Below are 21,193 nucleotides of genomic sequence, written 5' to 3' on the forward strand. Positions count from 1 at the left end.
TCTCGTGATCTACCTTGTAATCCAACCTAATCTTCTAACTTTAGTTGGTACTAGAGGTTCCTAAAAAAACAAGAGGTTTGATATCTATAAATTGTGCTCTTAAAAAGGAACCTCTGTCATAATCTCTCGATTGGCCACACGGTCTGATCCAACAACACCCAATAAAATCATGCATGAGAAAACTAGTCTTAATTGTAAGCATTATGTCCCGATTGAAATCACACCGACATATATGAAAAAGTTTACTCAGAGCCATTTATGAATCTTGGTGAATCCTAAAAGATGCACTATATATGGGTAATCAGGACATCGACGTCATAAAATAGCAAAAGAATTATGACTTCAGTAAAGGAATCATAAAAAGAAAGTTATGTAATTTATGATTACCAAGTAGGGATGTCGGCCAGGGACTCGGTAGTCCTCGACCTAGGCAAGCGTTCATGATGGCTGGTTCAGGAAGGTGAGGTTTTTTGGCCGATCTTGTGTTTTCTTTCTTGGTTGGTCGGTGATATAGCAGAATGCAGACCATCATGTACTGTCCTTCGAATGACTATAGCTTTCAGTCCGCCTCTACGTTCCTAAATTTGGAATTCATTTGACAGTGAAAATTTCTTATATTGGCCTTATTCAACTCCAAAGACATACTACATACCTTTTGTTTCTGAGACCCAGAAGTGTAGAATAATGCGAAATTTACGCTTATTTAGATGGCTTACTTATTTGGTTTCATAAACTCATGTAATAAATCCTAGAAGAATATGGATAAGCCTATAAAATATTATGTATATCACCTACGTCTAGCTGGAATCTTTGCCCCAAATTCTTAGACAAGTTTTTCCAGTTTGCCGGAGAAAATACAAGGAACTCATTTATCAAATGCACACACTCTCTTTTTCTTTTTCTTTCCCATGTTAGCTAAGAACAAATGATAAAAAGCTTACACATTTTATGCAATGCTCTGACTCACTTACCCTCTCACCCATGCCGGGTTCTTTACTTAGTGCTGGGAGTGCTAAGACAGCCTCAAATGACCCACAATGATTTTTAAAGCGTAAGTTGTGTAGAGAACTTGAAAATGTAACAGTACTATACCATTACACACAGTTGTGTCTATGACCTATAGTAACATATTTATTTACTCGTGGATTTAAGGTCAACTTGAATTGATTTGTACATGGCCCAGTAGATATATAATGAGTCCAGCCTGCTCTCACCGTTATTCTATAAGCTAAGTCTGTCCTTCAATCTTGATCCGTAGTTGTGACAACAACCCGCGTCATTTATAAAATTTTTTACACCGATCGTTTTTGGATCTCTATATATACTACCAGCGAGAAACAAAGCTTCTTTTTTTTTTACGTCTTTGTAATCGCGAATAATGCAGTGATCCTTTGAGTTAGGTGAATGATTTGTTATGACCTAAAGAAATGACCTTTATCCGAGCTTAAGTCTTCATATCTAACTCTTATAGGCGTGATAAATATTTCTCTATATTCCCACGTTTATCTAAATGAAATACTCCAGCCTAAATTCAACTGATGATGACGATGGCAGATTCCATTAAAGTGAACTATGCATTTAAAAGACAAAAAATTCAAGAAGTAAAAAGTCTCAATCGTGCTCGTTCAGTCGCTTTAACAGAATATGGAAATGCAACAATTGTCGGGATATACAAGAAATGGTCCATATGTATTCATCATATGCATGTGTAACAAGCTAACACTCCTAACAGCGTAAGAAATAATAGACGCAATATACATAAAACTACGAAAAACAATTTTAAAAAAAAAAAGATAGGAGAGGAAACAAAGTGTATGAGAATAGAGCGACATTGAAGATTCATTTTCAAGGCCAGATCTTGTCTTGGAACTCTCTTATCCCAACCTTTGCCTTTAGCTTCTCGACCAGCTATTCCATTAATTTCCACACTTGTCTCTTTGCTTCCCTCTTACATACTCTTATCCCCTCTATTAATTATTTTTGGAGCCATCGTCAACGTTTTGTGTTACTAGAATACATTATTCGCAATTTATTATTATTGTCACTATCATTCGAACATCCACAATTTCTTTTAGACAAAATAATAGAGATATAAAACCGTCCAAAACATGTTTGTAACCCTATTTTACTCATTGGACAAAAAAATTATCATTAGAGCTACCTAAACTCTCTTAATATCTTAGTAATATACTCAATTATTGGAAAATAGAAAAAAATAGAAAAATACCCTAAAATAACACTAAAACAAGTTTTATGGACAACTATAGCACACATTCCATAAATTTCCAAAAATAACACTATTTAACAATTAAAATATTTAAAATTAATTTTTAGATTTTTTTTTTTTAGGTTTGGGTTCTCAATTTCACATTTAGTGTATAGTTTTGAGAGGTAGGATTTAGTATTTTGAATTTAAGATTTAATTTTAAAAGATTAATTGATGTTATTTTTGGAATTTTAGAGATGTTGTGGTAAGTTTGGAAAAAAACCTATTTTAGCGCTATTTTTAAAAATCTCCCGACAAAATACTAGTTAATTTTATATCTTTGTATACATAGAGATATAAAAGTTGACTGCAAAAAAAAAATGGAGGAGGGGTTAATTGTATTGTATTGGTCCCCCATCCCATGATCCAGCCAGTAAATCCAATTCTAGGGCAACCAACCATCCACGTGTACCCTCAAACTCTACAACCTGTAAATTCATTTGTTGTATCTTAAAATTTTAATAGTACCACCAAAAATTCGACATTTTATTTTTATTGAATCCGAAATCATACTATAGACACCAAATCTAGCCTAGACAAAGTTGGGAATTTTGAGAATCTTTTAACTTGTAATGGACTTGATGATGTTATCCCATGTGAATCACACATGCTCTCATGATTTGTCATGTGTAGTATTAGAGGCTAAGCAGATAACTATTCGATACAAATAATTAAATATATAAATCGAGTATACACCTAAACAAAATTGATTAGGTAAACATACATTCTCTACTCCTTGTAAAGTGTCTGATGTATAAACATTTGTCTAAAACAAAAGAAAAAAAAAAGAAAGGTCAATTTTTAGTTTTTTGAAATCCTCAAATAATGGTTTTTGTTTTTATACAGAGAGAACAAAGGAATCCAAACAAAGTACAATCTATTAAATGGCGGCTAGGGTTAAAGAGGGTGCGATTTTGGTGACGGGTGACGGCGATGCGAATATGACTGATGTTGGTGCGAAAGATCGGCCACTGGGAGATCCTCCTGATACAGGTGGAACGTGGGTGTCAAAGGTGGTTGGGAGAAATGCTGGTGGGCTGTTATCGCCGGAGGCGGTGGTTGATGCGGGTTTTGTGGATGAGCGTGTTACACTGGAGTTTCCCGATGGTGAGGATGGGGAACCGGTGATAACCATTGGATGTGAGGTACTTGAGGCGATGAATGGTCTATGGAAGCAATGTATGGTTGTCAAGGTCCTGAGCAGGAATATCTCCATAGCAATTCTCCAGAGGAAGTTGAGGGAGTTGTGGAAACCAAGTGGTGCTATGTATGTTATGGACTTGCCGCGACAGTTCTTTTTGGTAAGGTTTGAGCTGGAGGAGGAATACTTGTCCGCCTTAACTGGAGGGCCGTGGAGGGCATTTGGGAGTCACCTTATGGTGCAAGGTTGGACTCCGAGTTTTGATCAGCTGAAGGATGAGATCGTCACGACTCCGGTGTGGATTCGTCTGTCGAATATTCCGTTTAATAACTATCATAGTTCGACTCTCGTGAAGATTGCTCGTGGCCTAGAACGACCAGTGAAACTAGATCTCACTACCTCACAGTTTGAACGAGCTCGCTTTGCCCGGATGTGTGTGGAAGTGAACCTAAGGAAGCCTCTTAAAGGAACAATGATGATTAACGGTGCACGTTATTTTGTTTCTTATGAGAGTCTTAATACTATTTGTTCGGGTTGTGGAGTGTATGGGCATCTGGTCCATTCGTGTCCGAAGGTTGTGTCAGTAAAAACAGTCATTTCGACTACGCAAACAGAGGTGAGGGGAACTAGGGCGCCGGTGCAAACGGAGGATGGATTTATGGAGGTGAGACGAGGGAGTAGGAGGTCTGGATCGTCACAGTCTCGGGGGGAGAAGCGTATCACCCAAGCAAAGGGTAAACAACTTGATTTGAATAACGAGAAGGGGCTTAGTGAGGTTCGTAATGGGCCGAGGGACTTTAAGGCCCAGAAGAGTAGGGGGACTGTTGAGAGTGGGTAAAGGCGACAACAAAAAATTCCCAGGCCCACTAGGGGTCTAGTTTACGGCCCGATTCGGTATGATAATCGGGTTCTCGGTAATGGCAAGCGACACCGAGTCGCAGAAGGTGATGTGGGTTACTCCGGGGGTATCTTTTCCGGCGGTGAGGATGGATCCAGGAAGGCTCCAAATTTGGAGATTCCTACTGTTGTTCAGGGCAATACTGGGCAATTGGATGTGGTTGCGATGGACACACAAAATGTTGGTAGTGTGGTGGTTGTTTCATCGGCGGGGGAGACAGCCCACGTGGTGGACTGACGTTGTTCCCCGGTAGTTCTACCTTTCTTTGTTCAAGATATAATGAATTGTCTCTTATGGAATTGCTGAGGGCGAATAAACCCAACTTTCGTAGATCGATTCGTTATTTATTGAAGAAGTTTAATACCGATGTTCTTGCTTTGTTTAAAACGCATGCCAGAGGAGATAGAACCAGTAGAATTTGTTAGGGGCTGGGGTTTGATAACTCTTTCCGGGTTGATGCTAAGGGACAGAGAGGTGGGATCTGGTTGTTGTAGAGGTCTGGGATTGGGAATGTGGTCATTGTTGAGGCTACTGATCAGTGTATTGCGGCGAAGGTGGAGAACAGGGTGGATGTGTTACATCTAGTTGTTGTTTATGCAGCTCCGACAGTTTCTCGATGGAGTGGGCTATGGGAGAAGCTTCATTTCGTAATTCAGGGGATCCCTGGACCACTGATTATCGGAGGTGACTTCAACATGATTGTTCAGTTAGATGAACGTACTGGAGGAAATGGGAGGTTGTTTGTAGACTCTCTGGCTTTTGGAGATTGGATTAATGCAGAGTCGCTAATAGATATGGGTTATCGTGGAAACAAGTTCACCTGGAGAAGAGGAAGAGTGGAAATATTTTTTTCGTTGCGAAGAGGTTGGATCGTGTCTTTTGTTGTGCGCACACGAGACTAAAATGGCAGGATGCTCTGGTCTCCCACCTTCCTTTTTTAGCCTCGGATCATGCACCTCTCTATGTGCAGTTGAGTCCGGAGGGAGTAAGAGATCCGTCTCGACGTCCTTTTCGGTTTGAGGCTATGTGGTTAACTCACCCAAGTTTCAAGGATTTGTTGTTGTCATCATGGAGGAGGGATTTGACTACACCAGAAGCTCTTACTGGTTTACGAGCAACTTTAAGGAAATGAAATCGTGATGTCTTTGGTGATGTTAATAGACGGAGAGAGGGGTTGCTAGCTGCGATTAAAGAGATTCAGGATACCTTAGAGATTGCCCAAACCGATGAGTTATTATAGAAGGAAGGACTTTTGATCCAGGAACTTGATGTTGCTCTGGAACAGGAAGAAACGATTTGGTTCCAGAAGTCACATGAGAAGTGGATTGTGCACGGGGATCGCAATACTCGTTTCTTCCATACCTCTACGATCATTCGAAGAAGACGCAACCGTATAGAGGCTTTGAAGAATGAGGAAGGGAGATGGTTGACTGAGCCTAAAGAGTTGGAGGAGCTAGCGGTTAACTATTTTAAACGGTTGTATTCCACGGAGGATATTGACCAACAAGTGGAGAACTTACCATCTGTGGGCTTTCAGAGGTTAACTAGTGAAGATCTTCGGATTCTTAGTAAACCAGTGGTGGTATCGGAGGTAGAGGAGGCACTGAAAGGAATGGGTCCTTACAAGGCCCCTGGTCCAGATGGTTACCAGCCGATCATTTATCAGCAATGTTGGGAGGTAGTAAGAGATTCGGTTAATGGGTGTGTTCTGCGTTTTTTCGAGATAGGGGAGCTGGTTGCTGGTTTGAATGATGCACTTGTTGTGTTGATTCCCAAAGTGAATAGTCCGAAGAAAATTCAGCAGTTCAGACCCATCAGTCTATGTAACGTGTTGTTCAAGGTTTTAACAAAAGTTATGGTGTTGCGGTTAAAACAGTTTATACCCAAACTAATAGGACCGGCGTAGTCTAGCTTTATTACAGGACGATTGAGTATTGACAACATTGTAGTGGTTCAGTAGGCTGTACACTCAATGAAAAGGAAGCAAGGTCGCAAGGGTTGGATGCTGCTTAAGCTTGACTTGGAAAAAGCCTATGATCGCATTAGGTGGGATTTTTTTAGAAGATACTCTTCATGCTTCAGGATTGTCGAGAACATGGGTGAGATGGATTATGGAGTGTGTGTCAGGTCCTACCATGACGATGTTATGGAATGGAGAGAAGACAATGCCTTTTAAACCGTCAAGGGGACTGCGGCAAGGGGACCCGTTGTCCCCATATCTGTTCGTTCTATGTCTTGAGAGACTTTGTCACCAAATTGATCTAGCCATTGCTGATAAGAAGTGGAAGCCAATATCCTTGTGTCATGGGGGTCCTCTGCTTTCACATATGTGCTTTGCAGATGATCTGAAACTTTTTGCGGAGGCATCAGTATCACAAATCAGAGTAATACGGAGAGTTCTCGAGACCTTCTGCACTGCTTCTGGTCAGAAGGTAAGTTTAGACAAATCAAATATTTTCTTCTCCAAGAATGTCTCTCGGGAGTTAGGGAACCTCATTAGTGCAGAGAGTGGCATACAGTCGACTACTGATTTGGGCAAATATTTGGGCATGCCAGTGTTGCAGAATGATTGAACAAAGAAACTTTTGGTGAGGTTCTGGTGAGAGTCTTAGCAAAACTTGCAGGATGGAAGGGTAAATGTTTGAGCCTTGCAGGTCGCATTACTCTGACCAGAGCGGTGCTTACTACTATTCCCATTCACACAATGAGTGTTATATCATTGCCCACAACATTGTTGAATGCTCTGGATAAAGTGTCGCGTGCCTTCTTATGGGGTAGCACGGGAGAGAAGCGAAGACAACATCTTATTTTCTGGGATAAAGTTTGCTTACCGAAGAAAGATGGAGGAGTGGGTTTCCGGAGAGCTAGATGTATGAATATGGTGTTATTGGCAAATATTGGCTGGCGTTTGTTACATAACAAGGAGAGTCGGCAAGTGTCGGGATAGAGTTAAATTTATCAAAGACTCGGCTAAGGAGAGTGGTAGTGTGAACAGCGGGATGGGAAGTCTAGTACCTGCTCCTATGCGTGTTGATCGGTTGATTGCTTGGACTGCACCCTCTGCTGGCTGGATGAAGATGAATAGTGATGGTGCATCTCATGGGAATCCGGGGACAGCAACTGCGGGAGGTGTACTACGGGACAGCTCGGGAGTTTGGGTGAGTGGCTTCTTTCTGAGAATAGGGATTTGTTCGGCTCCTTTGGCCGAGTTGTGGGGTGTTTATTATGGCCTTCATATTGCTTGGGAGAAGCAAGTGACAAGGCTCGAGTTGGAGGTTGATTCGAAGGCAGTTGTCGGTTTTCTCGAGACAGGGGTTAGCGAGGCTCACCCTTTGTCTTTTCTGGTACGGTTGTGCCACAACTTTATATCTAGGGACTGGTGCGTCCGTATTTTACACACGTATAGAGTGACAAACCGTCTGGCTGATGGTTTGGCAAACTATGCTTTCTCGCTTGAGTTAGGTTTCCATGCTTTCGATGTTGTTTCCAGTTGTCTTATTTCATTATTGTCAGAAGATACTCACGGTTCTATTATCGTTCGTAGTGTTGTTGTTTAATTTATTTTTTTAATAAATTAGGGGAGGCATTGTCTCCCCTTTTCCCACCAAAAAAAGAAAAATACAGAGAGAGAAATAACAATAACAATTAAAATACCATTTACAATTTTGCAATATTTTGTATCTAAGAAAAAACAAAAATATTAAGGTTTTTCTATAATTTGTTGACAACAAATTATTTAGCTTCAACAAATCAAATCGGTCTCAGACTCCAGAGTCTCTCTCTCTGGCTCTCTAAAAGAAAGACAAAAGGAAAAAGAAAAGAATGTTTCCTCGCAATCATCATCATCAACATCTTCGTCTTCTTCTCTGAACGACTTATACACTAGGATTCGCATACAACACACATACACAGAGTTTAAAGACTGTGGTGGACTCTGTTTTTAGAGAAGATGGGAGGTGTGACTTCTTCAATGGCCGCCAAGTTAGCTTTTTTTCCGCCGAATCCGCCGTCGTACAAGCTTATCAGAGATGAGACGACGGAGCTTCTTCTCATGAACCCTTTTCCACATCGAGAAAATGTCGATATTTTGCGGCTGCCCACGCGCCGAGGCACCGAGATCGTGGCCATGTACATCAGGTACCCTATGGCCGTCACTACTCTTCTCTATTCTCATGGTAATGCTGCCGACATCGGTCAGATGTATGAGCTCTTCATCGAGCTTAGTATTCACCTCCGCGTCAATCTTATGGGGTTAGTTCCCTTCTTCTCTCTGTTTCTATCTTTTTTGCCCAGATCAGATTTTTTTTCTTTCTTTCTATATTTATTTAGCTCAGCTCTGCTCTGCTCTGCTTCCTGGGTTTGTGCAAAGTAGTTGATTCAAAGCTTCAAGATGCAAAATTGGCAAAACTTATTGCTGAGATTTGGTCGAGTTTTGGGTTGACTGAAGTGAATTTTAAATTAAGCTTAGGGGATTCGTGATTCATAAATCTACTGAAAAGTTTAGGTTGCTGCTGCACTCATAAAAAATATAGGATTTTACTGGAAGAGTATACTTTAGGGGAGAGTTTTGTCTCTAGGGTTTGTTCTAAATCGGGATCTCTACTACTCCTAGAGACGAAAAAGTAGTTTTTGAGGTTGAGATGTTTGAGTTTTGATTGTTGACATCAAGTAAGTAGTCATGGAAGTTTTTCCATTTCTAGTTCAAGATCTGTATCTTAAAATGAACCTGAATATATAGTAGGATTTTACTTTCATTAAGTTTACAATTTCCATCTTATAACATGGGAAAAATCATTTGAATATGCTGTGGTGTTTTGCAGGTATGACTATTCAGGGTATGGCCAATCATCAGGGAAGGTGAGTTACTACAGATCTCAAAGCTTTCTTTAGTTCTGTGATTCAACTGTTTGGTCCATTTCTACACCGTGAATATAAATACCCTGTTTTGTTGCAGCCCACAGAACAAAATACTTATGCTGATATTGAGGCTGCTTACAAATGTCTTGAAGAGAATTATGGGGCAAAGCAGGAGAATATTATCCTCTATGGTCAATCTGTTGGTAGTGGTCCAACGGTCGATCTAGCTGCGCGTTTGCCTCGACTTAGAGCTTCCATTCTTCATAGTCCAATTCTTTCTGGGCTTAGAGTTATGTATCCTGTTAAGCGAACTTATTGGTTTGACATATACAAGGTAATATACAATACCCTTTTTGATTGCAATACATTATGTTGCTTATAAACATTCTTCCTCCTTGACTTTGTTATTGTTTGGTCTTCTTCAGAACATTGACAAAATTACGCTGGTGAGGTGTCCTGTCCTCGTCATTCATGTAAGTTTCCGAGATCGAAGATTATTCATTGGATAAATTGAGTTAACCAAGTTATAGGCTGAACAGTTTGTCGTGCAAGATCCATTCTTTCTCAGTATTAGTTTTAATTCTGGTGAAAGCTTTTCTGTTGTTGCAGGGAACAGCGGATGATGTGGTTGACTTCTCACACGGGAAGCAGCTTTGGGAACTTTGCCAAGAGAAATATGAACCGCTATGGCTCAAAGGTGGAAACCATTGTGATCTTGAACTCTTTCCAGAATACATTGGCCATCTCAAGAAGTTTGTGTGCGCTGTGGAGAAATCCACATCGAAAAGAAACAGTTCTTTCTCAAGAAGAAGCATGGAAGGGTGTGAACAACCTCCTCGGCATAGTGTAGATGCCCCAAGGAAGAGTAAGGACGGACGAGAAAAACCAAGGAAAAGCGTAGACAGACTAAGGTTTCAGGGATACAAGTTGAGCCACATAGAGAAACCGGAGAAGCTGAAGGTTCCATTTGAGGAAATGGAGAGATCAAGAAGAAGCGTGGACATATACAGAGATAAGTCTCAGCCGATGGAGAGAGCACGTAAGAGCGTTGATTGGTTGGACAGAAGTCGAGCAACGGAATGAAAATGGGGTTTGATGTCAAGATTGTATTTGAGTGTGTCGTTCAATTTATTGGGGTGTGTGATTTGTATTTGTAGTTTGTATGTCAAGTTCAGATACAACAGGAAAATAGATTTAACCAATTCGGTAACTTTCTGACCGTTTCCAACACTACACTTTTGACTGTGTTTTTTTCTCTCGTTGTTCTTGACGTTTTGTTCAAACTTGAAGCATAATATCCTGCAAATCGAAGCTTGGAAGTTGTAAATCAACCAACAATAGTCAATCAATACCTACCGAGTCGATCCACCCCCAGCACGGAATCTTGCATTCAATTTGATATTTGATATAGCCAAGGTGGAAGATGTTCGTATAGGCGATGACTATGTGGATGTGGAACTTTTAAATCCCATCACAGTTCTGATGTGTCGGAGATGACGCAAATGACAAGGCCTTGGAACTTAACGGAAGTAAAGTGGGAGGACGGAGGCTAGTTGTTACTGTTAAGGTTTGGCCAATGGTGAAAATATTGGATTTTCCTTTTGCCTAATAAGATGACTCACGGAGGAGTCAGCTCTGCTCTTTGGTGTTTTCAGATCGTGATACACTGCAACCTTTAACCCTTTTGTTACTTTCTTATATGACTTGTGTGTGGCCCTCTCTGGATGTTGTTTAAGTAAGTCCACTGTCTATGACGTTTGTGTGTGAATGATAAAAGTAAGCTCAATAATCGTTATCTACTACGGCCTGTTTGATTAGGTGATTTTACATCTATTCCAGTGACCGATAATGGTGCCTTGCCTTCCAGGCTTTATATTAAGTACACATCATATATAATACTTCAGCCTTCAGGATAGTAGAATAGGTGCGTGGACAGACTTGATCTATTCCCTGCACTGATGACATGATATGCTATGTAAATGGATGAACATTTCAGTCGCAAAAGGGCTCAATGGTGATATCGGATACGTAATCTTCTCTATGTTCTTTAGATTTAGCTTACTTAACATTCTCATGTGTATTATAACACGCCTATCTAATTCCTTTCCGCTGCGTCAGAAAATATATGCTCAAGAATTTCATACTGTCATGATATCCACCTTGTGAAGACTTACATCATTAGATTATTCATTTCACTTGAATAAGTTTATTGATGTGCTGACTAGGAACAACCATACATGTTACTCATTGGTTATGTAAATCCAAGATAATGTGCAGTCATAGACCTATCAACAGGTATTAGAATATTACCAACCAAATCACCAAAACCTAGCGGACACAACCTTAGCCTTCCTTTACAGTCATTATAGGGAGTCACATCATGCTCCAACTGCCATCTATATATACATTTTTTAAGTCATTTAGCAAATAAACTGGAACCTATTTACAATCATATCATTGACATTAATTATTAATATGTTTTTCATTTAATTAATTAATATTCAGTTTTGATTTTTGAAAACAAGATTTTCTATCCTAATAAAATTTCCAAAACAATTAGAACCATTCCTTTTAACATTAAGTATTAAGTTTATAACTAATTTAATTAATATTAAGTTTCTAATTTTACAAAACAATATTTTCTATATACATATATTTCATAAACAATCGGCCTAATCAATCTTCCTAATATATAAAGCATACAAACCTAAAATACAAAATTATCATGTACTTATATTTTTTTAAAAAAAAAAAATTAAAATACTACTACTATCTGTAAATAAATAAATAAAAACATATTTTTTTTTTGTCAACAACAGATCAGCTCAAACGAGCTAATTGGTAGGAAAATCGTTTACAAACAATACTTGGTGCGGAGATGTACACGCTTGGCGTGCCAAAGAATCCGCCCTCAAATTAGCATTTCTAGGAATTAAAGATAAAGAAAAGGAAGAGAATTCCTCCCTATCAGTCTTGATGTCGTCAATGTACGCCGAGAACGCTGGCCAGTCGGAAGGAGAAGACACCATCTTCACCAAGTCTGAGCAGTCAGTATAAAAAGCTACCTCTCTGAAGTCATGGCCGATCATGCAGCGCATCGCCCAAAGGAACGCTTCAACTTCAGTATGTAATGGAGATAGACTTCGCCTGAAATTCTTGGCACCCAAAAACGGCAACGTTGTCTGGATCGAGGTACAACACCAACCAGCACCTGCATACAAATCCCCTGCTTTCCAAGATCCAGCTATGAAGCATCGATATCCTGAAAAGACCGAAGGAAGGGAAACCGTAGGCACCCTAACTGGCAACTCCGAAACTACTGGAAAGGTGGGACTGATCACTAGATCATCCTCTATCTGAGCCTGCTACCATGCTGCAGCTTCACCCTCTGCTACCCTAACAATATCCTCTGGCCTTTCGGCAATATTGTCAAAGACACGTGCATTCCTTGCTTTCCAAATAAACCACATAAGCCAAGGGAAAGCCGCAATATGGGCTCCCGGATTCTGCTGCCCTTAAAAGATGGAAGGAATTAGGTCCCACCGGCACATTTGCTAGCGCCCAAACCTGACGGGCCGGAGGACACACAAAGATGGCATGATTTATTGTCTCCGAATCCGCGCCGCATCGTACATCACAAGCAATACCTCGTCGTCCCAAATTTGCCGAAACCGAAATACAACCAGATAAGACCTGCCACATAAAATGCTGGATCTTAGGTGGGCAACGAGCCCTCCACACACTAGCGAGTAGGGGGGTAATTTCCGGGCCATAACCAGTGGCCGCAAAAGTCCGAACCACGTCATGACGTGCAGTATGATAGCCTGATTTGACTGTATACTTCCCAGTTTTCGTGAAATGCCAACCGAAGGGATCATCCCTTTGGTTACCACCCAACGGAATAGCCCTGATTAATGCAACATCAAGTGGATCAAAATGCTCATTGAGCATATCCAGACGTCAAGAATTATTTTGTCGATCAATTAATTGATTCATTTGAAGAGAAAGGTCCTTTAACGGCCCCTTGCTGGAAGCTGGTCTCGGGAATTGAGCTGGTACCCAAGGATCTGACCATATAGAAATGGTGTCCCCAGAACCAACCCGTTTAATAAGCCCTTTATTAACCAGAGAGCGAGCAGAACATATACTCCTCCATCCATAGGAGGGAGAGTATGACCTAATTGGATCCAACGGATGCGTATTCCTATAATACCTACTTTTGAAAACCCTGGCAAACAAAGACTCTGGAACGTCTATCAGACGCCAAAGTTGCTTGGCCAGTAATGCCGAATTAAAGTCATCCACATTCCTAAAACCAAGACCACCCAACTGTTTGCTAACACATAATTTCTCCCAGGCAAGCCAATGCATGCCCCCTGTCTGACCATTTGTACTCCACCAAAAATTTGCCACTGCACTGGTAAGCTTGGATGTAATTGTTTTTGGTAACCGAAAACAAGACATCACAAACGTTGGCAAACATATCTATAATTATAATATCTGAAGATAAAAACATATCTGAAGATCTCTAATCTTCCTAATTATAATATCTATAATTGATAGACACCAAAGCTTGAAAATTTGAAATCAGTAGCCATTAGATCATTAACACTGCAACCTCTATGAACCTTTTTAGCCAGATCACCAGTTAGCTCCATGAGAGCTATATCAATGTTCATGGCAACATCTTCGACATTAGTAGCATACTTAAAACTATTTTCAAAAAACCTCTGATCTTATAACAATTTGAAAATAGTCTTTTGATTTGGATCAATTATCTCAAACAATATTTATCTCTGTGACTGAATGTAAAATTGATTATGTTTTTCTGGGTGGAAAGACTATTGAGGTAGCTTATAAAGCTAAAAATAAAGCAACAATTGGGAACAAATTTTGTACCAATTTTAAATTTTGAAAGATAATTATTTAAAAGGAACAATATATTCATGTACTATAAAATATTAAATAATCAATTCAGTCAATAAGGTACCAACCATTTATTTAAGTATATAAATGAATAATTACAAAATATTACATATTTTCATATTAATTACAAATCCACACAACAAGTTAACATTCCCTAATACATGAATATAAACCAGTTAGGAAGCATATTTGTAATGAGGAACAATTTATAGCCACAATTCAAACTTTTTTCTACATAACATAAAAGGAGCTTTGAAAGCAAAAACTTATCCATTTGACTAAAGCTAGAAACAATGAGATTCTTGTTACTCAAAGCCATACTAACCAATACATTTTCAATTATAATATATATAACTCCACGACACCGAAGCTTGCAATCCAACAAATAATTCGGAAAGCAAAAACAAAATTACTTTGAAAACATATTGGCTTGAGCTAGGTTGGCACAAATGTGATTCTAATAGAGAATCACGTTAACGGGAAACAAATTACTGATTTATCTGCCTGGTTATTAGGTAAACAGTAAAGACAAGTATTAAAATACCCAATCTTTTTTTGTCCAATCTAGAAATGCAAGATCTGTTATTTTCTATCTGTTTCTCTGGAGGCAAGTATTGAAATGCCCAAAATGTAGTTCTTTGATGTTATGTCATATATTTGGTTTCTTTGATTAGAATGTTATGTGATGTCTTTCAGCCGTATTTTAAAATGAATCTGATTTTAATATCGTAAGCGATGACTACATTGATGTGGATCTTTAGACCTTCCCTATCGACAGGTTGTTAGTGGGGTTTTAAGGGAAAAGAGATAAAAAAATAAATCAGAAAATGGAAAAAAATTGAAGAGCTCCTCTTATATAGTAACCTCAATTTCACATAAGAGATTGTGACATGTCGCTAAATCGTTGGCTCCGTTTAATCTAGAGCAATTTTTTTTTGCCCGATTGTGTTATTTTTCTTCCTCTCCCTCTCTTTCTCTTTGTCGCGAATCTCTCAATCAGATGAGATGGGATCGGTTGGAATCGTAGGAGATTGGAATCGGAGGAAGAGATTGAATCGATTCTCAATTGCTTATAGTCTGATGACTCCAGATGGATTCTTTCTCATTAGCGCAAGCAAAGGTATGATCTTTGATATGGATGATTCTAAGTCTTTGATCAATTTGTATATATAAATCTATGATCTTTATATGTAACTGTGGCTATTTTGGATTATGAATATTATGATTTGCATAGCGGATGTGCTTTGAAGAATTGATTTGGCTGCCTCTTGTTATTTATCGTCTGTTTTGATTTTCTTGACTGATCTAATGGGGAAATTAGGATTGAAGAGTTGTCTACATTGTTGTAAAACTCTAGCGGAGTCGTCTTCTGACTTTTTGGATATTTAGATTCGAACCTGATGTTGAGGAATGAGCAAGGCTTTCTTGATTGTCAAAGTGACAAGTTCTATAAAGGAAGCCATCATGAGTACCTAGTTTGCAGGTTAGTTTCCTTTTTTCGTAGGATGAGAGCAAGAACAGGAAGTGAAAGGAGAATCATATTCTCATATGTCCAAGTAGAACCAATCCATAAGAGTCATGTCCTTATATTATAATTTCTTGTTGACTAAAAAGATTCTAGTGATTATCGTTTCTGTAGGTGTTGAGTTGAAACAGTCATTTGCATTTACTCAAAATGTTGTTCTTTTTAAGAGCTATCAAGATTCCCATTGCTTTGTATCTTTCACGATTATCTTATTAAGATGTGATTGGAAAATCTGAAAGAAAAATGCATTCCAGACAGAGCACATAGACTTTCTACTTAATTTAGTCACAATATGTTTTCTGCGAACATACAGAGAACTAGATTAGTCTTAAACACCTTTGATCTACAACTAGCTTATTTCCATGGGGAGCGACAATTGTCCGAAACTCTTGGTCTACATTCTGGACCTTTTGGTCAAGAACTTTGGCATGAGACGGCATCAGAGCTATCTCCTTGTCTATTGCCACTTTCGCTTCCTTCATCAACACTTCTTGTCTCTGCAATTCAACAATATCTTGTTCACACTTCCTTCTTTTGTTGTCATTCTCTGTGATCTTTTCCTCAACAGCTTTTAACTCTTCCAATCTTTTTGGTGAGTAAAAACTAAAAAAGTATCTGTGTTTTAGTGGCATTAAGAGTCACATTAGTTTCGTTACTCATCTAACCCTCTGGTTTCTCCCTCCGTCACCCGGGGAGAGGAAGATGAAAGTTTTCATTTTTGTTACTTTTCTCTGTATTTTTCCTGAAGTTTTGTGCACTATGTTGTAAATTTCTTGTAAATGTTATGTAGTAAAATACTAAATTAAATTGTTTTTTTCCTCATATAAATGCAATCTTTGATATTCTATACCACTTCTATTCTATTTAAAAATTTTAAATATCAAAAAACAATATTTTAAAAAATAAGAGACCCAAAATTAGAACCTACAATTACCATTGAAGGAGAAAAATTTAATTAACAGATCATGGATTCTTATATTCAAAACAATATACATTTAATTCATTAAAAAATCAAACAGTATTTAACACTTATAAGAACCATTGATAATCTTGCCGAAATGGGCTTGGGCCGAACTTTTAAATCCCCTGATGTGGAGCCGGTTTATGAACCTCCAATCGAAATTTTCTAACCAAATGAGGCGGTCACGAACCGAGTCGGTTTAACTGGTTCAGTAAAAGCCAAAATAGATCACTCGGTCCAATAATCCCGAAACTGAGAGAGACTAATCTTTTTTCTTTTGTCTCTCTGTTGATGCGCAAACGCGAAGAAGAAGATTATCTTCTCAGTCACTACTCACTGCTGGAACCTAATGGAGTCTTTATCTCTTCCCGTTCTAAATCCTCTATTAGCTTCTCGTTCCAATCTTTACAAAAACCAGAGCTCGAGAATGACCTCTCCACTTAATAATTTCCCCAGAGGATGCAGCACATCCCTTTCCACTGTTCGCCGCCTTGTAAGTTGATCCTTCCTTTCGCTTTTATGGCTTTATATCGTTTTATGTAATGAGGAAGTAAAAAAAACATATATGTGTTGTTGCTTTGTTTAGAGAGTAGGTGTTGTTAGGATGCAAGCTGTTGATGAAGATATTGATCTGAAGCAAATGAGAGACATGGCTGCTGCTAAAAAGCGTTGGGATGGTTTGGTAATAATCTTGAATCAACCCTTATTCACATTTCTCCATCTATATAGATTATAGATGGTTCATGGTTTTCATCAAATTTTGTTGTTTTGCTTTTAGTTAAGGGAAGGAAAAGTGAAGCTTCTTACACCAAGAGAAGCAGGCTATGCTATTTCTCTTTCAAACAAACCTCTTCTTGATGTCCGCCCCTCTAGCGAGCGCAACAAGGTACATTNTAAATATCAAAAAACAATATTTTAAAAAATAAGAGACCCAAAATTAGAACCTACAATTACCATTGAAGGAGAAAAATTTAATTAACAGATCATGGATTCTTATATTCAAAACAATATACATTTAATTCATTAAAAAATCAAACAGTATTTAACACTTATAAGAACCATTGATAATCTTGCCGAAATGGGCTTGGGCCGAACTTTTAAATCCCCTGATGTGGAGCCGGTTTATGAACCTCCAATCGAAATTTTCTAACCAAATGAGGCGGTCACGAACCGAGTCGGTTTAACTGGTTCAGTAAAAGCCAAAATAGATCACTCGGTCCAATAATCCCGAAACTGAGAGAGACTAATCTTTTTTCTTTTGTCTCTCTGTTGATGCGCAAACGCGAAGAAGAAGATTATCTTCTCAGTCACTTACTCACTGCTGGAACCTAATGGAGTCTTTATCTCTTCCCGTTCTAAATCCTCTATTAGCTTCTCGTTCCAATCTTTACAAAAACCAGAGCTCGAGAATGACCTCTCCACTTAATAATTTCCCCAGAGGATGCAGCACATCCCTTTCCACTGTTCGCCGCCTTGTAAGTTGATCCTTCCTTTCGCTTTTATGGCTTTATATCGTTTTATGTAATGAGGAAGTAAAAAAAACATATATGTGTTGTTGCTTTGTTTAGAGAGTAGGTGTTGTTAGGATGCAAGCTGTTGATGAAGATATTGATCTGAAGCAAATGAGAGACATGGCTGCTGCTAAAAAGCGTTGGGATGGTTTGGTAATAATCTTGAATCAACCCTTATTCACATTTCTCCATCTATATAGATTATAGATGGTTCATGGTTTTCATCAAATTTTGTTGTTTTGCTTTTAGTTAAGGGAAGGAAAAGTGAAGCTTCTTACACCAAGAGAAGCAGGCTATGCTATTTCTCTTTCAAACAAACCTCTTCTTGATGTCCGCCCCTCTAGCGAGCGCAACAAGGTACATTCATAGATGAATTTTGGATTATTAGACTCCTTGCTATCCATAGATGATGATTGTCCACTTTCACCTTTTGAGTTTTCATGTTATTTGCATAGAATTTGATTCATGTATCTCACCTTAGCATGTCACTGTTTCACAGAATATTCCCTTGGGCTATAGTGTTTCACTGAGGTAATTGTTCTTCATCGTTTTTTCCGTTCTCTTTTTTTTTCTCTGAAGGCATGGGTTAAAGGCTCTACCTGGGTTCCTATCTTCGACAATGATGACAACCTTGACGCTGGAACTCTTTCCAAAAAAGTCACCAGTTTTGCTATGGGTACTTCTTCACCATTTTGACCTATTGAATCTAGGGATATCGAATCAACTCCTTTCTTTATCTTTATCTTTGCAATGTATATTATCCTTTAATCCCACCTAGGATAGAGACTGTAACTTGGGATACACCCATTTTAGCGGAGATTTCACCATGTTTTTGCTTCTACAGGGGGATGGTGGAGTGGTGCACCTACATTATCTTTTAATAGGTATGTCTGCGAGATTTAGCTGACCTTCTTGTATGCCTTTTGACATAATTTTTTGCTCCTTGTTTTTATTTCTTTTTTTCGTTTGTAGGCTCTTTTTATCAAAGGTTGAGGAGAAATTCCCAAAAGAAGCAGAGCTGATTGTTGCTTGCCAAAAAGGTTTGAGGTACTTGATACAAGCAACAGGCTTCTTGAATGCTAAGGGACTCACTGCTCCTTACTAAGTAGAATGTTTTAAATATGTTGTTACTTTTATTAAATCATGAATAAGTGGCTGGTTAGGTTCTCTGCCTATGTATTATACTATAAGNGGGGGGGGGGGGGGGAGGGAATGGAAGAAGTAATATTATCAAATGGTTTTAGTTTTGTGAAATAAAAATTAGTTTATATTGAGAGTTAGTATAAAGTGAATCACTGGGTTCAGAATGTTGGATGATCGTCATATATACGTGACTCGAAAACTTGTTATTGTCAGATCCTTAGCTGCTTGCGAGCTGCTTCGTAATGCAGGGTATGAGAATCTTTTCTGGGTACAAGGCGGTTTGGAATCCGCTCAAGACGAGGTTATGCAATTGTTTCAAACTTTGTGTTTTGTGCTTTTGGATATTTCAGTTTCATTTTAGAATTGGAAAGTCTACAACATCGATAACTAATTCATTCATTATGTGATAGCAGGATCTAGTCACAGAAGGTGTTCAACCCTTGAAGCTTGCTGGGATTGGAGGTTTTTCAGAGTTCCTTGGGTAAGTATGTCTTTTGCTTCCAAGTCTTATACTCGAAAAGTAATGGTTTGAAAGACAATGAGGAGATAAATGGATAGGCCTTGTATTTGTTTGAAGTGACTGTAAGTCAATGGCCTAGCTATCTTGTACATCATACGCAGGATTTGGCATTGTATTCATGTATCCTCTTTTGTTTGCAGTTGGACAGACCAGCAAAGAGCTCAAGCTGCCAAAGAAGGTTGGGGCTACCGTTTAGTATATACTGCGCGTCTGGTGAGTTTTGTGAATCAAAATCTTTTGTAGATTTTGTAAACCATATTCCTCATGACTGCTGATCTCATGTGATGTCGTCATATATGTAGTTTGGAGTTATTCTCGCAGCCGATGCCTTGTTCGTTGGTGCTCAGCAATTAGGCCATTATATTCAGGAGTTAAGAGGCCATTAGGATATCTCCATCTGGTTTATACTTCTCTTCAAAAGAAACTGTAAATCCTGTTGTGTTGAAAAGAGTAGTTTTTGAAGTATGCTCGAATAGTCGGATTAGTGATAAATAGACATCTTTGATTTCTGAGTATCCGGCGGTAGAATTTGTTACCCTCAAATCACATCTAGCTTCATTCCAATGGTTTGTACTGTACCGTTTATCCTATTGGCTTATTGCATGCACTTGTCAACAAGTCAGCAATGTCCCACAAACACAATTAGAAAAAACCGGTTTACCAGTCTTATAAGTCATAACTCGCAATTAACACATGTATTGCAGTGTTTAAACTTTAATTAAACGGTTTAATTTAAACCAAAGAGACTCCGGTTTATATTCTACTGTAACAGTCATTGTTGACAAAGTAAATACCATAATTTAGAAAAGAAAAAAATGCGGTCAATTAAGTAAAAATAGTTTGGATGGAATATTCGATCCGGGTAAAAAGCGAGGATTAGAAATCTCGAGCGAACTAAGAATGCGTGTCGTTTGAAGATAAATAAGAAGCACTCCTTGTAGTTTCATCGTTTGGAAAGTGGAAGAGCATATTCCTATTCCCCCTATCAATAATTGAGACAGACAACTCAACTCTGGTTAAATCCAGCGCAGTTACAACTAACCCTGGTTACATAGGGTGCTTACACGTGGACGGTGGAGATGTGTTTCTGACTGCTTCTCTATCGCAAATTCGCAAATAGGCTCTCTGGTTAAAAACTAGGGTTAGGACGCTTTTCGATTCTGTTTACCCCCCAAAAAAGCTTTCGTCATCGCCGTTTTGGCTTTCTGAAAAACAATCATCACCGATTATAATTTGTTTTCTTTCTGAGATTATGGAGATGGAGCGCGTGCATGAGTTTCCTCATACTCACATGGATCGTCGTCCCAGGAAGAGAGCGCGTCTCGGTTGGGATGTGTTGCCTTCTGCAACCAAGGTATAATTTTTTTTTTTTATCTCCACCTTGTTTATCCATGGTTCCAATTTTGTGTTTGATTCCTTTGATTTGATTTAAAATTGAAGATGGT

The 21,193-nt window shown here is 38.7% G+C and overlaps 4 protein-coding genes across 5 annotated transcripts in view; all 4 read left to right on the top strand.

Moving 5' to 3' along the window:
* LOC104722504 (protein ABHD17B) lies at positions 8,067 to 10,411 on the top strand. The gene is made up of 5 exons (XM_010440670.2): positions 8,067 to 8,556; positions 9,126 to 9,162; positions 9,260 to 9,496; positions 9,588 to 9,635; positions 9,772 to 10,411. The coding sequence occupies exons 1-5, from the start codon at positions 8,255 to 8,257 to the stop codon at positions 10,243 to 10,245; spliced, it is 1,098 nt and encodes a 365-aa protein (XP_010438972.1). The 5' UTR covers positions 8,067 to 8,254; the 3' UTR covers positions 10,246 to 10,411.
* LOC104727773 (rhodanese-like domain-containing protein 11, chloroplastic) lies at positions 16,833 to 17,724 on the top strand. The gene is made up of 4 exons (XM_010446847.2): positions 16,833 to 17,067; positions 17,161 to 17,256; positions 17,353 to 17,460; positions 17,614 to 17,724. Exons 1-4 carry the CDS (start codon positions 16,924 to 16,926, stop codon positions 17,722 to 17,724), a joined length of 459 nt encoding a protein of 152 aa, XP_010445149.1. The 5' UTR covers positions 16,833 to 16,923.
* LOC104722505 (rhodanese-like domain-containing protein 11, chloroplastic) lies at positions 17,802 to 20,351 on the top strand. Its single transcript, XM_010440671.2, has 10 exons — positions 17,802 to 18,049; positions 18,143 to 18,238; positions 18,335 to 18,442; positions 18,665 to 18,761; positions 18,930 to 18,969; positions 19,058 to 19,132; positions 19,442 to 19,529; positions 19,642 to 19,709; positions 19,889 to 19,961; positions 20,051 to 20,351. The coding sequence occupies exons 1-10, from the start codon at positions 17,906 to 17,908 to the stop codon at positions 20,132 to 20,134; spliced, it is 873 nt and encodes a 290-aa protein (XP_010438973.1). The 5' UTR covers positions 17,802 to 17,905; the 3' UTR covers positions 20,135 to 20,351.
* LOC104722506 (serine/threonine-protein kinase AFC2) overlaps positions 20,880 to 21,193 on the top strand; it is a 3,349-nt gene continuing 3,035 nt past the window's right edge. Inside the window, exon 1 of one of the 2 annotated variants that reach the window (XM_010440672.2) lies at positions 20,880 to 21,102. In XM_010440672.2, coding sequence (XP_010438974.1) covers positions 21,001 to 21,102 — 102 coding nt within the window. In that variant the 5' untranslated portion in view covers positions 20,880 to 21,000. The remainder of the gene's footprint in view (positions 21,103 to 21,193) is intronic. The other variant, XM_010440673.2, reaches the window with a different exon arrangement.

This window comes from Camelina sativa, chromosome 11, assembly GCF_000633955.1.
Source record: "Camelina sativa cultivar DH55 chromosome 11, Cs, whole genome shotgun sequence".
In the NCBI taxonomy this organism is placed as follows: Eukaryota; Viridiplantae; Streptophyta; class Magnoliopsida; order Brassicales; family Brassicaceae; genus Camelina; species Camelina sativa.

Coding starts and splice junctions, on each gene's coding strand:
- LOC104722504 (XM_010440670.2), top strand. CDS start 8,255: ATGGGAGGTGTGACTTCTTCAATGGCCGCCAAGTTAGCTTTTTTTCCG. Junction 8,557..9,125: donor CTCCGCGTCAATCTTATGGG/GTTAGTTCCCTT, acceptor GGTGTTTTGCAG/GTATGACTATTCAGGGTATG. Junction 9,636..9,771: donor GTCCTGTCCTCGTCATTCAT/GTAAGTTTCCGA, acceptor CTGTTGTTGCAG/GGAACAGCGGATGATGTGGT.
- LOC104727773 (XM_010446847.2), top strand. CDS start 16,924: ATGGAGTCTTTATCTCTTCCCGTTCTAAATCCTCTATTAGCTTCTCGT. Junction 17,068..17,160: donor TTTCCACTGTTCGCCGCCTT/GTAAGTTGATCC, acceptor TGCTTTGTTTAG/AGAGTAGGTGTTGTTAGGAT. Junction 17,257..17,352: donor AAAAGCGTTGGGATGGTTTG/GTAATAATCTTG, acceptor TTTTGCTTTTAG/TTAAGGGAAGGAAAAGTGAA.
- LOC104722505 (XM_010440671.2), top strand. CDS start 17,906: ATGGAGTCTTTATCTCTTCCCGTTCTAAATCCTCTATTAGCTTCTCGT. Junction 19,530..19,641: donor TGGAATCCGCTCAAGACGAG/GTTATGCAATTG, acceptor ATGTGATAGCAG/GATCTAGTCACAGAAGGTGT. Junction 19,962..20,050: donor TAGTATATACTGCGCGTCTG/GTGAGTTTTGTG, acceptor TCATATATGTAG/TTTGGAGTTATTCTCGCAGC.